This window comes from Salmo salar, chromosome ssa23, assembly GCF_905237065.1.
Source record: "Salmo salar chromosome ssa23, Ssal_v3.1, whole genome shotgun sequence".
In the NCBI taxonomy this organism is placed as follows: Eukaryota; Metazoa; Chordata; class Actinopteri; order Salmoniformes; family Salmonidae; genus Salmo; species Salmo salar.
The window spans coordinates 20,306,705-20,321,085 of NC_059464.1; the positions used below are offsets into that span (position 1 = coordinate 20,306,705).

The window sequence follows — 14,381 nt, forward strand, 5'->3', positions numbered from 1 at the left end:
ACATGTCACCTGAACCTGTGCCAGTGAACATCTCCAAAGTCTCCAACGAGTTCAGTAGTAGCCTACACTCAGTTCTACTTCGCAGTTGTAGTTATCACTACATAATGAATGAGCTCAGTGCTTCTAATCTAATGCCAACTATAAAATAGAAATACATGTTAAACAAATCCATGAAAAATTTGACATTTTAACATTTATTTGGCAATATGGTATTCTGTTGAAAAGTTTGCAATCACACATGGCATAACAGAACAAAAATATTCCAGTAGAAGACTGACATTCTGTGACTATACAAAGTTCAAGACATCAGTGTGATGAAGAGGGCTTTAGATTTTGAGTAGTATCATACAAGCTAACATATTTGGCCCACAACCTCCCAATTTTGAAGAGTTTATCATGTACAGGTGATGTGTGTTATAACAAAGGAAAATCACAGACAGAAGAAATCAGTAACATTGTGATCTCTGTGCAAATAAGATCTCACTCACTCACACACACATTTACATTGGAGTCATTTAGCAGATGCTTTTATCCAGAGCAACTTACAGGAACAATTAGGGTTAAGTGCCTTGCTCAAGGGCACAACGGCAGATTTTCACCTAGTCTGCTAGGCTTTTCGGTTAGTGCTAGGCTACCTGCCCACACACAAAACCTTTTACAACTGTTAATTCATTCCCATCCGTACAAGTACTGCAGACAATTTCAAGTGCAATTTATTCAATTTCAATTAATGTACTTCATATTGGCCACACAGCAATGACGGATTGGTTCCAGTAAATAGTGTTTCTTCTGTGTGTGGCACTATGAAGCAATAGAGAGCATGTGTAAAGTTATAATGTGTATGTTTGTAATTAATGGGACTGGGCAATGCTTGAGAAGTACTCCAACATGTCTCCAATGGTAAACTCCATGGTGATACCAGACCCAGGGTAGCAACGGCCAATCAAGCCTTCAAAGTGTTTGTACTGACGGATGAACTCATCCTGCATGGAGTGCCACACCACCTATTGGAGAAATTGAAAAGTACAACAACAACAAAAACAAGACCAGGATCAACCACTGAAACAAGTGAAACTACCAGCTGTTTAGATAACATATCTACAGATCTATAATGGATCAATAAAATAAATGATCAATATAATAATTCTAATATAGATAAACTTCTAGGTTCTCTGTCACTAACCTGTAACAGGCTCTCCTCCTCACACAAGTGCTTATCCACCTTCTTGTACAGGTTGTCCAGGCCCTTCTTCACCTCCTTGCCGGGGTACTCCTTGATAACTTTACGCAGCTCCTGTTTATTGAAAGCCAGCTGGTAGCTGACCTCCTCCTCACGCACCCCCTGGGCCACACGCGCCTCCACTCCCTCAAAGAAGTGCTGCAAAGCATAGAGGCGTACTTGATCACCTGTGTGCATTTTTTAATTCTGTACATTCAAGTATGCATGCCATGTAATATGTGAAATCACATAATGTGTTATAGTCATCATATAACATGTATGTTACATATAAACATTAATCAAATGTACATTAGCTTTGCCAAGTGTAAACCCCCTCTCTCACATTGAGTTTCTCCAGGGGCTGGCCCAGGGAGTTGATGACGTAGGATTGCAGGTGGTCTGTGTACTTGTGTTTGGCCTCTCGCCTCTCTGTCTCAAGGCAGGAGATCTTCAGGCGGGACTGTGTGGAGAAGATGTGGTGGAAGTTCTCCATCATCACCACGTCCCGGGGCGTCTTCTGACTCTCATTGGCCACTTTCTCCACTGGATACACCCCCAGCAAGACAAACACCAATCAGAGCACAGACTATCAGCCAACCACATTACTCAACATACACACAAAACATTCACCAATCATAATATTCGATCTTCCTGACACAGGGCAAGTATTAGACCTACCATTCATAAAGACGGCTCTGATAAGCTTGACATATGCCTTGTCCAGATCCCCTCTGCGCTCTGCATTACGGAAGATGGTTTCAGCCAGTTCAGCAAACTCCTCAAACCCAGTGACAAAGGGCAGGATGCCCACCTTGCTCTTCTTAGAGATCTTCACCTCCTCCATCTGTCTGATCTGACCAGACTGAGAGAAACATGAACAGCTTCACACACACATCCAACAGTCTGTAGCAGTACTAGATACACAGATCACCAGACTCAACTGGTTAACCTGAACTCTACTCACAATACACTTGTCAAAGTTTCTCTTGACGGTGACCAGCACATTGCCGAGGGTGGTGCTGAGGTAGGAAGTGGGGTCTACATTCTGGGCCGTCCACACGTGGTGACTCATCTTCACCAGCATGTACAGGGAGTGGAAGCTGTCAATCTTGTCTCCCAGGGCGATGAGGCTGTTGAGTTCCGTCTCAATGCTCTGGAAGATCTTGTTCATCATCAATCGCACCATGTCCTTCCTGAGGAGGACCAGACAGATGATAAGACACAGAACGAAAGAGAATAATATGGTAAAAGTGAAGAGGATAGAAGTGGACCATGAAAGATGGTATTTGGACTTGTCATATTTGTCGCATGTTTAGTGCCCCTAGTACAGTGGTCACCAACTGGTCGATTGTGATCTTCAAGGCATTCCTAGTCGATCACCAAACATTTCTGTTGAAAAGCCAACAATTAAGGCTTGTGCTCCTTTTTTAATGAATTTTTTCACTGATGGCGGTAGGTGCACTTGATTCAGAAGTCATGTGCACTAGGTAGGAAAAATGTCCCAATTTTTAACCTTTTCATTTGTCTGAAAATACAAAACTCTGGGAGATCTGTGGCTAAATCAAGTGCGCCTACTGCGCTGGCCAATCGGATAGCTCAAATCACTGTGCCTACAGCTTCCAGCAAAGTTTAATACTAGCCTACATAAGATTTCATAACTTTTAAAAACCATGACTAGAGAGAGACTGAAGAATACAGCAAAGTGCTGCTGTTTTTATGAGTGAGTTCATGTTTTTATTCAACACTATTACAAAACAAAAAATGTGCTTCTCCATAATACCACTTGCGCTGCAATGAATTAGTAGCCAGGTGTATCGATTTTTATTATTTTGTGCATGAGGCAGATGCGGTGCGACTCGAGTTTTGCCATCAGGTGGAAGACTGTGTCCCCTCTGGTCAGTCTCACTGGAGGAAAGGAATGAGAGAGCAGGGACCGTGAGAGGCGAACCCTCTGCTGCTCTCTCCCTCCGCTAAGACTAATAATGTGTTCAAAACAACTGTGAACTAGGACATCTCTGACTCGTTTTGAACGGTCATCCAACTCGGAATTCCAAGTAGGAAACTCGGGCATCTTTCTAGAGTTCCGACCTGAAGATCACTGACATGATTTTACCTTGTTGTTTTCCCAGAGTTCCCAGTTGTCTTGAAAGAACCATGACCGTCAGATGCAGGTACCACCAGTCCAGTAAAATAAATGTATACTCAGCTGTGTATACAAGTGCTACACCAACTGATCTATTTTGTTATCAAAGCTTGAGTTTTGAAATATAATATGGTCTGAGAATAAAAATATTGTAAGGCCAGGCATATAGCCAATATGCTGTGATAATGTATTTGGCCTACTGCACAAACCTCATTCCTACATAACTGTTTTTATTAGGTTAATGTTACATTTTTTTAAGTCATGTTAAAAAAAAAAAAATCTGTGCAGTCGATCATGGCTTACTTTTTGACTGAGAAAGTTGACTCAGAAAAAGTTGGTGACCACTGCCCTAGTACTATTGATGGACATTCTGAGCAGAAATGTCAGTAAGAGATGAGGCTAGCTACTCACTCAGTCAATGACATTGAGTGTCTGTGTTCCCCTTGAGGGGGCTGTCTGGAGGGCACCCCTCCATCAGACTCCACTTCTCCCTGATAGAAAAAAAAAACTGTGGTTAATCATTTAGAAGTTACTCATAATCTCACTTGCAAACACTCAGCCAGTCAGACTAGCATGGAATTCACCTGAGCCAGGGTGGGGTGCTGCTGTAGCTTGAAGAACTTGCTGATGAAGTCTTGTTCTGCTAGACAGAGAGGTTCCAGCTCACTAAGAACCTGCTCAAAGATCTACAGAAAGAGAGACACCAACATCAATTGATCAACATAAATAAAACACAAAACAAATGGCGCATCTAAAACGATAAAGAGATCTACAAAAACCCACGGGTAGTATGTGCAATAAAAAAAAAAAAAAAATTAAATGCATGAAATGAAATGTATGCATTCACTACTGTAAGTCGCTCTGGATAAGAGCGTCTGCTAAATGACTAAAATGTAAATGTAAATGCAATAGAAAGACTGTAGTATGGTGCCTATGGCCCTGTCTGTGAGCATCACCTTGTCGAACTTGGTCCTGTCGGCCACATCCAGGTCTGAGGCAGACATGTTGCCCATGTCCAGCAGAGAGGAGGACTGGGAGCGCCTGCTGCTGGAGCCCTGCACTGCCAGCTTATTCAGACTGGAGGTGGAGCCCGTCAGCTTCCCAGAGCTGCCATGCAGGCCTGGGGCACCAGAGGGGAAACAGTTGAAGACATGTTCTAACTACAGGCTAAATACTAGTCTCTGGAACATTTCCCTATCTATAGCCCATGAGACCAAGGCTGCATTCACTTGGACTTATTTTCAAAGCAGAGCAACTGTGCTGTTAAAAATAAATAACTTTGTGACATCTAAAAAAAAAGAAAGAAAGTGTGCCACAAAGCCCACGTGAATATGCATCTTTAAAACATGTTAGTTTAGCGGTAATTACACATAACATGAACAGCTGAAAACAATTGAGAGACAAGAACATATGCAACATTGAAACGTTGAAAGGCGTGCTCGGTGATAAAGACCATTAAATATCTTATTATGGATGTTGGACGTTCATTATCAGCGAACCTCGCTGGATACGTTGACATTAATATATCCTTTTGTATTGTGAATGAGTAGTAGGATCCTATGCCATACAGAATGTACATGCTCATTGTTTTTAAATGTCTGATCAGTGTTAGTTTAGGTGCTCTTTAAAAAGTGGCCAGTAGAACGTTCTACGGATGGCAGATTGGGGTTACTCTAGGTGGAGGGCTGAGTGAGGGGGAGAGGGTCCTGGCTGTGCAACAGTATCAGGGACATAGTAGTGGGGAGCAGGTGGGTAGGGGTGGGTGTGGGTGGCAGGTTACAGGGGTCTCACTGCGTGACCCGTATGGGATACTTACTTTCCGTTTCCTGTTTGAGAGCACTCTCTTTCCGTGGAAGCGTGGCTGGCGGCCAGTTAGAACGGCAGGCATCAGAGACAGAGACATGTTAGGCTCATGACATGAAGAATGGGGGGCACGTTAAGGAGGTGAGAGTCAAAGGTAACAGACTGAAATGCACTGCAGAGGCTGTGGTTGGCCTTAACAAAAGTTTTGCTCATTTTGTATTCTAGAGAGAAAAGCTAAGACTGAAATTCAGAATTCAGGAAGCAGAGCCTTATATTCCTGCCAAATGAAAGGATCGTTTTTAGAGCATTAAATACAGTATATTTCAGTTTACTTAAAAAGGTAAACTTAAACTTGTAATGTTTAGGCTCCCCAGTTAGTCTTAAAAAACTAAATTAGTGAAGTCATACTCTGCAGTTAGAATGAGTAGCAGGGTTAATTTTCGGCTCATCATACAGTAAACAGCCAAATAGGGAAATAACAATGAGCAAAACACCAGCTAGCAACACTGAGCAGGACAATGACATCACACAGGGGCCTTTCCTAGGCAGTGAAAGCTATGACACAGGAAGCAGTACAGGGCTGTTAACAACATGTAGTCGTGTTTGCTGTTACCATAGAGTCCAGGAATACCGCAAGGGGAACCATGCAGAAAAAGCTGGTGATATTACAGTACAGATGGACAAATATTGAACAGAATTACACACACTTACCTCAAAACCAAATCACATAAATACAGTACACACACACCACAAATACAAACCATTACGCAAAAACCCAAGGGGAAGAAACAGCACCTAATTGGTTAAACACCACCACAAACAAACCCCACAGCAAACTACAAGCTTTCACAGGGAAAAGAAAAGACAAACAATCACACAAACATCCCACATTTAAAAACACACCAAGGTCTTACCAAACTTATTTCCCTTCCCCTCTTTGGTTGTGCCCGCCATTTTGATCTTCGCCACCTCAAAGAAATCTTTGATTTCTCGTTCATATAATCTGGTCATGTAATCAACATAGGTCTGAAAACAGAGAGAGAAAAATCAATGAATACCAGTCTACTTGTTATGAGACACAGTAAGAGATGATGGTAGGGCTGCTGGTGATGGAGACGTTATAGTAGTGGTGGTAATGGTGATAACAATAGAATATAGCTAGGGAAGTAATAATGATGATCTTCCAGAGGAAGTCACTCACCCTGGACAGGCCGTCGTACTTCTCTCTCTGGGTGTTCTTGAGCCACTCCATGAGCTTGGCGTATCTCAGCAGGTCCCTGTGCAGGGGGCTGTGTTTAGGCAGGGTCAGCTCTGCCGTGTGTTGAGAAAGCGTGGAGCTCTGGTCATGGCCCTGGATGTAGGGAACACAGGTAGTTAACACAGCTCATAATAGAGAAACACCCTCTCAAAACACTCACACAGGCAGGGAGAGACTTTTTCCTTGAACCCTCTTGGTCCCTTTAAGGACATCCCCTGCATTCATAGGGACAGTTTGTGTGGCCCAATGGACCACTGAGGTAGTACAAGATTAACTGTTCAGATATTCAACCTCGACATTCAAATAACCTCGTCGACAAGAACATTCCGGCATTTGTAGATTTGCGAGCTTTTTTTCCTTTCTCAGTTAATTCACTTGCTTCTAGGGCTGCTACCAAGCATGCAGACAGGCAGAAAGAAGTATTACGACTTGGCACCCCAGCACAGCAAAGTCACAGCAGCACTCTGACACAGGAAGGAAGCAAAGTGCAAGGGGAGCCCAGTCAATCCTTCAATGGAGGTGGTGGAGCAAGGTCTGAGGCGTTTCTGAGGCGTTCAGACCCGTTGAGATGAAAGAGAGGAGGGTTAGCTAAGAAGTTATGAGCAGCACAACTCATGCGGTCAGTAATGCATTTTGTGAAGAAAACAGGGGCGTGTAGATAAGTAGGAAAGGTCAGCGGTAAGAGGGGAAGGGTCAATGGGGTTGCTGTGAGGGTACTACTCACTGGAAGCGACATACAGGAGGACCTATAGAACTGAGGGATGGTCATTTTGAAGTGACTGAAGTGGTTGAACTGACAGGGACAGAGAGCAGAGAGAGCAGAGTTGGGTGGTTCAGAGTGAGGCAGAGAGTGAAGGACAGGAGGACCAGAGTAGTACAGGAGGGAAACAGCATAGAGACAGGAAGAGACACGATCAGAAGAAACAGAGCTTAAACTAGGAAGTGGATGAGGAGGACAGAAAAAGCCACCTGCCAAAGGCAGGAAACATTCAAAATACTATAACAAGTAATGTGCACAGCGCTCTGTTATGCCTCGTATCTAGTCATGTGGTTCAATATAAATCTGAATACAAATCTTGAGACCATGTTTAAACGACCTAGAGGACTAGCGAAGTGTTACTGTGTTGTGTGGATTACCTGGTGGACGAACACGTTGTTGAGGTGGTTGGTGAGGCGCCGGGCAAAGGTATCTCTGAGCTCAGTGAACAGGTGCTGCTGCTGCTTCACAGCCATCAGTTTCTCATGACCTGGTCTGAGTGCCACGTTCATGCACTGCAGTAGAGCCTCAGAAGCGTTGATACAGGCCTCGATGCCCTTGGGGGAGGACAAGTCTCCATCCTGCAGGGCCCTGATGTGTCCCTTCGACAAGTCCATATAATTCTGAGGGACAGGTATTCATCATTTACAATTAAAATTGTAGTCATTTAAGCACACTTTTTCACTCAGTCCCCCTTTCTAGCATTGGGGAACATCCTCCTGCCCCCTCCTGCGCGAGCGCACCATGTCTATTTGTACGGGCACAAGCACTGTTCATGACACAAAATGTTGCCGTTTTAAACCTCATTTTCTTGCAATTCTATAACATTTTCCACGTCTAATGTTTATTCATGTGATATTTGAGTGACTCAAACATTACAACCAAATCGATGGGCTAAAAAAACCTGGCAAAAAAAACATTAGCTGACATGGGCTAATTGATCTTTATAACTTTCTGACAAGTTATAAATAGCTCTCTAAGGTATGCAATGATTAACACGACAAGAGGAACTGATGCTGCACTATCCAATTTATAAATGACACCTTGTGCATTCTACTATTACAACTTTCAAGAGTTGAAAGCTGGACTGAGTTACTAAAAACTAAAAATAACCACTGAACCACCGCTTTAGCAGACGCTCTAATCAACAACGTACAGCATCAATTGGAGTTAAGCATCTTGCTCAAGCGCAACTCAAAAGATTTTTCACCTAGTCGTCTTGGTGATTCGAACCAGCGACCTTTCGGTTACTGACCCAACGCTGTTAACGGCTACGCTACCTGCCCGCCCCTCATCATTCAATATCATCACATTAAACCAAACCAACAAGTCAAAGAAAACGTGCCATAGCTTGTGGTACTGTATCGTAATCGTACCAAAGAGGCAAACCATCCAAACAAACCAACAGAAACAGGAACCTTCCCCCCCACATCACCCACAATGCTCACCACCAGGAACTGGATCTCGTCCAGCAGCTTGCCATTGTTGGTGTTGCTGATTTGGATGAGGCGGTTGCTCTGGGAGATCTGGTCCATCTGCTCCTTGACGCTCTGCAGCATCTCCTCATAACTGCTCAGCTTGCCCTCGATGGTGTCCACCTCCGACAGAGCCTCGTCCAGCAGCTGCATCAGGATGTTCACCTGCTTCTCAGATGCCATGATGGACTGGATGTTGGCCTGGGATTGGGGGGATTATTGGCGGTGGTCATTTTAACTACACTGTTCATCAAATCACGGTGAGCCAAACCACACTGTAATGTGCTCAACCATAGATCACAAAGGGCGGTAGTCTGTGCATGTCAGGCAACTCAAGTCTATGTTGCCCTCAAGAAGACCCAAGGCTCCATGGCGCTGTCTACTTACCCCATCCAGAACCTGTAGCTCCCTGGAGAGTTTCTCAGCAAAGGCCTCTGCGTTAGAGATGGCATACTCGCACACCTCCATCATGCCTTCAATGTCTTGCTCCTCACGGGCATTCAGCTCTTGGTAGTCATCCAGAGCATCCTCGTCGCCCCCGGCAACACTCTGGCTTTCACCACTGGGGACTGACTCTAAACCAAGGACAGAGAGGATGGTTTAACATTGTGCACAGCGCATACAGTACAGCACATGCACATCCACACAAACAAACGTCACCCTTCCATTTGAACAAATATACTACCGGTCAAAAGTTTGAGAACACCTACTCATTCAAGGGTTTTTCTTTATTTCTTACTATTTTCTACATTGTAGAATAATAGTGAAGACATCAAAACTGCGAAAGAACACATATGGAATCATGTAGTAACCAAAAAAATTTGTAAACATATCAAAATATATTTTATACTTGAGATTCTTCAAATAGCCACCCTTTGCCTTGATGACAGCTTTGCACACTCTTGGAATTCAATCAACCAGCTTCATGAGGTATTCACCTGGAATGCTTTTCAATTAACAGGTGTGCCTTCTTAAAAGTAAATTTCATGCGTTTGTGCCAATCAGTTGTGTTGTGACAGTTGTGTTGTGGTAGGGGTGGTATACAGAAGATAGCCCTATTTGGTAAAAGACCAAGTCCATTTTATGGCAAGAACAGCTCAAATAAGCAAAGAGAAATGACAGTCCATCATTACTTTAAGACATGAAGGTCAGTCAATCCGGAAAACTTCAATTTTGCAGTCGCAAAAAGCATCAAGTGCTATGACGAAACTGGCTCTCATGAGGACCGCCACAGGAATGAAAGACCCAGAGTTACCTCTGCTGCAGAGGTTAAGACCATCAGCCTCAGAAATTGCAGCCCAAATAAATGCTTCACAGAGTTCAAGTAACAGACACATCAACATCAACTGTTCAGAGGAGACTGTGTGAATCAGGCCTTCATGGTCGAATTGCTGCAAAGAAACCAATACTAACGACACCAATAAGAAGAGATTTGCTTGGGCCAAGAAACATGATTAATGGACATTAGACCGGTGGAGATTTGTCCTTTGGTCTGATGAGTCCAAATTTTTGATTTTTGGTATCAACCACTGTGTCTTTGTGAGACACGGTGTGGGTGAACGGATGATCTCCGCATGTGTATTTCCCACCGTAAAGCATGGAGAAGGAGGTGTGATGGTGCTTTGCTGGGGACACTGTCAGGGATTTATTTAGAAATCAAGGCACACTTAACCAGCATGGCTACCACAGCATTCTGCAGTGATACGCCATCCCATCTGGTTTGGGCTTAGTGGTACTATCATTTGTATTTGAACAGGTCAATGACCCAACACACCTCCAGGCAGTGTAGGGACTATTTGACCAAGAAACAGAGTGATGGAGTGCTGCATCAGATGACCTGGCCTCCACAATCCCCCAACCTCAACCAAATTGAGATGGTTGTACCGCAGAATGAAGGAAAAGCAGCCAACAAGTGCTCAGCATATGTGGGAACTCCTTCAAGACTGTTGGAAAAGCATTCCAGGTGAAGCTGGTTGAGAGAATGCCAAAAGTGTGCAAAGCTGTCATCAAGGCAAAGGGTGGCTATTTGAAGAATCTCAAATATTAAATATATATTTGTTTAACACTTTTTTGGCTACTACATGATTCCATATGTGTTACTTCATAGTTGTGAAATTTTGGACCGGTAGTGCATACACTATACAAAATGTCTATACAAAAACAGAACAGACTAATATTCATACTGACTTGCCTAGTTAAATAAAGGTTAAAATATTTAATAAACATCTAGTAACACCCATTCAGAAGCCACTCACTCAATATCCAAATAAGGCAAACAATAGCAACAACTTTCAAAGATGTGTGAGTCTACTATAAGAATAGTGATTCAACACCATGAAATCACAATGAAGAGGAAATGGGGAAAGAAGTGCTACCAACCTTCCGCTTTAGGAAGCTCTGGCCAGTGACAGTTTAAGAGAGAAGAGTGAGAATAAAGACGTGTTAAGCCACAGAAAGCCACACCAAAGGTCAACTCACAGGTTACATAGATTTATCTGGAAACACTTCAGGTTGAGGTCAGGAGATTGGGAACAGGCAAGAAAGAAGTGTATCATAGATGCAAGGTACAGGGAACAGCGAGGGTCACTAGAAAAACACACATGCTTTTGATCCTTCCCCATAGTTAGTGAGCTGTCATACCTTCCAGCAGCTGGGAACTGACATTCACAAACTCCACCTTCTTCCGCAGGTAACGCTGGTTCAGCTTCCAAATGCAGGAGATGAAGGAATTCTTCTCAGCTGTGCTGCTGGCCACCCATCGATACACCTTCTCAAAATGGAGGTCAAACTCTGGGTTCTCCTGAATGACAAGGGCAGAAGAGATGCCATATGTGAATATCAATAAAATTAGCAGGAGGATAAAGCATATGAGGAAAGGAAGGAAAAGAAGAATACCCACATTAGGAAGAAGAGGGGGGTGCGGGGGGGGGGGGAGAGAGACAAGGTTCTATGAGAAATTACATTCAGGCAGTGAGAGGAAGTTGAGAAAAATTACTCTTTCCCTGACCTTGCTGGCATCTTTTGCATCCACTTCAGCCAGATCCCTCAGTTCCCAGGCCATCTGCCGTTTGTAGAAATCCCCTTTGTCTGACTTCTTCACTTTGACCACTCTCACCTGCACTGGCCTCTCTGTGGTGACTGGGGTAGAAGCATCCAACAGTTATAATAGTCTAATAATGGGGTAAAAGTGATCTGTGGATCCATTTCTGTAAGCCTTATCAGTGAAATCACGGTTTCTGATGTTAAATCTCTGACAGTGGTTTTCAAGTTCGTAATGTTTACATCATGACACTGGTGAGATGGTGAAAAGAGCTGATTCGTGTAAGACTTTAAAGGCATTTATGCCACACCTGTGGCACACAGGAAGCAGTTCTTCTTCTTTTTACCCGCCTTGCAGACGTTGACGATGCTGAGGAGACGCTCATCATTGGGCGTAAAGATGTCCCTCTGGAGGGCGTGCTTGATGGCTGTCATTGTTCTTACTGTAAATACAAAGCAGGCAGACATAATGCTAGCCTGACGGCTCGCAGTACATTCGTCTGCTTCAAGAAACTAACACCCGTCGCATGTGGCGTAGCGTTTGGCCGGAGCAAGAAGTCTGGGTAGCCAGGCAAACTCAATGCAAACTTTATATAATTCCTTTTTACTGCAGGAAAACACACACCATTTTATTTCTCTTAGTGGGACACAGACTATGATACTATAATTTACAAGTACAACTATAGTATAGTACCATATAACTCAAGATTTGTACCTGTCTACCTGATCCTTTTCCGACCTTCCTACAGTATACATTAACATTATGGTAAGAACGTCTGCACCGTTTACATCACAGTATTGCTGGTCAATGGTGCAGTCAAAATAAGTAAACAACGGTTAGCTAGCATGATGTAGTTAGCCAAAATGGTTCTGGACGTGTCTAGCGATTGACAGCTAGCTATACAGGCCAGACAGCTAGCTACTTGTAAACAAAATGGCCATTCTGTTAGCTATATCGTTCTGCAAAGTGAGGACAGTGTCCTTCAGACAGCTAGCTAGCTGTCTCGAGAAGCAGGCCATTCTTCCTGGCTAACTGCTACTAGGTTAGCTAGCAAAGTTGTTAGGCTAGCTTGGTGTCTTATACAGAACATACGTACCTTAAATTGGATGTTGATAGAGAATCTAACGCACTAGGGATGTTCTACACTTAATCACTATTTATTTCCATTTAAACGTGATCTTTTTTATCGCTATTAAAGCAAAATAGTAATCAATCTTCTCCACTACTATAAAACAGGCAAGAATAACTAAGTACTTCCGGGTCACGTATTTTTTGGAGTCCTTCAGAATAAGAGTCCCGTTCTGTATACTTTGTAAATGAATAATGAATGTGAAATGATGGAAAATATGCACAATTATCTATATATTTATACTAGTTATCATACATAGAATAATTACAAGTATTTCTATGAAAAATCTAATCAAATGTATTTATATAGCCCTTCTTACATCAGCTGATATCTCAAAGTGCTGTACAGAAACCCAGCCTAAAACCCCAAACAGCAAGTAATGCAGGTGTAGAAGCACGGTGGCTAGGAAAAACTCCCTAGAAAGGCCAAAACCTAGGAAGAAACCTAGAGAGGAACCAGGCTATGAGGGGTGGCCAGTCCTCTTCTGGCTGTGCCGGGTGGAGATTATAACAGAACATGGCCAAGATGTTCAAATGTTCATAAATGACCAGCATGGTCAAATAATAATAATCACAGTAGTTGTCGAGGGTGCAACAAGTCAGCACCTCAAGAGTAAATGTCAGTTGGCTTTTCATAGCCGATCATTGAGAGTATCTCTACCGCTCCTGCTGTCTCTAGAGAGTTGAAAACAGCAGGTCTGGGACAGGTAGCACATCTGGTGAACAGGTCAGGGTCCCATAGCCGCAGGCAGAACAGTTGAAACTGGAGCAGCAGCACAGCCAGGTGGACTGGGGACAGCAAGGAGTCATCATGTCAGGTAGTCCTGAGGCATGAGAGAGAAAGAAAGAAAGAAAGAAAGAAAGAAAGAAAGAAAGAAAGAAAGAAAGAAAGAAAGAGAATTGGAGAGAACATACTTAAATTCACACAGGACACCGGATAAGACAAGAGAAATACTCCAGATATAACAGACTGACCCTAGCCCCCCGACACATAAACTACTGCAGCATAAATACCGGAAGCTGAGACAGGAGGGGTCAGGAGACACTGTGGCCCCATCCGATGATACCCCCGGACAGGGCCAAACAGGCAGGATATAACCCCACCCACTTTGCCAAAGCACAGCCCCCACACCACTAGAGGGAAATCTTCAACCACCAACTTACCATCCTGAGACAAGGCCGAGTATAGCCCACAAAGATCTCCGCCACGGCACAACCCAAGGGGGGGCGCCAACCCAGACAGGAAGACCATGTCAGTGACTCAATGTGATTTTTTTTATTTTTATAAAAAAATGTTCAACCCTAAATGTTTTTGGTGTGTATACTTCTATCATGTATTGCACTGTACATACTTTTCTGTACAAGGGGTTCCATTCTACACAGGAGCACTTCTAGTTTCCAAATCCATAGAGTTTACACCCAGAGGAGCGTCGCTGCTCATTTTGCGGCCCTTAAAGAGTGGCCATAAGCATAAATCCAATTGTTTTTTCATATTGGACATACATATTGCACCCTACACTATTTTTTGTACATTGTGTCTCAGAAAAAGGGGGAGGGG

General features: G+C 43.4%; 1 protein-coding gene across 7 annotated transcripts; it reads right to left on the reverse strand.

Annotated features, from left to right (window-relative positions):
- Window positions 1–178: 178 nt before the first annotated feature.
- Window positions 179–12,971, reverse strand: exoc1 (exocyst complex component 1). 7 transcript variants are annotated; one of them, XM_014169008.2, is made up of 20 exons: window positions 12,792–12,971; window positions 12,006–12,137; window positions 11,663–11,793; window positions 11,296–11,455; window positions 11,035–11,052; window positions 9,043–9,230; window positions 8,629–8,856; window positions 7,561–7,803; window positions 7,148–7,216; window positions 6,367–6,516; window positions 6,080–6,191; window positions 5,179–5,223; window positions 4,319–4,482; window positions 3,947–4,048; window positions 3,774–3,853; window positions 2,184–2,412; window positions 1,898–2,081; window positions 1,563–1,762; window positions 1,184–1,378; window positions 179–1,004 (listed from the first exon to the last, which is right to left on the reverse strand). In XM_014169008.2, exons 2-20 carry the CDS (start codon window positions 12,127–12,129, stop codon window positions 852–854), a joined length of 2,775 nt encoding a protein of 924 aa, XP_014024483.1. In that variant the 5' UTR covers window positions 12,130–12,137; window positions 12,792–12,971; the 3' UTR covers window positions 179–851. The 7 variants fall into 7 exon arrangements, with proteins under 7 accessions (XP_014024483.1, XP_014024484.1, XP_014024487.1 ...); XM_014169009.2 differs by lacking the exon at window positions 11,035–11,052 and having other exon boundaries at window positions 12,792–12,959; XM_014169012.2 differs by lacking the exon at window positions 7,148–7,216 and having other exon boundaries at window positions 12,792–12,959.
- Window positions 12,972–14,381: the final 1,410 nt, after the last annotated feature.

Excerpts from the sequence above, each read along its gene's own strand:
- exoc1 (XM_014169008.2), bottom strand. The coding sequence starts at position 12,129 with ATGACAGCCATCAAGCACGCCCTCCAGAGGGACATCTTTACGCCCAAT. Across the intron at positions 6,192-6,366 it reads AGTACGACGGCCTGTCCAGG|ACCTATGTTGATTACATGAC; the intron begins GTGAGTGACTTC and ends CTCTGTTTTCAG. Across the intron at positions 1,379-1,562 it reads AGCCCCTGGAGAAACTCAAT|CACTTCTTTGAGGGAGTGGA; the intron begins GTGAGAGAGGGG and ends TATGCTTTGCAG.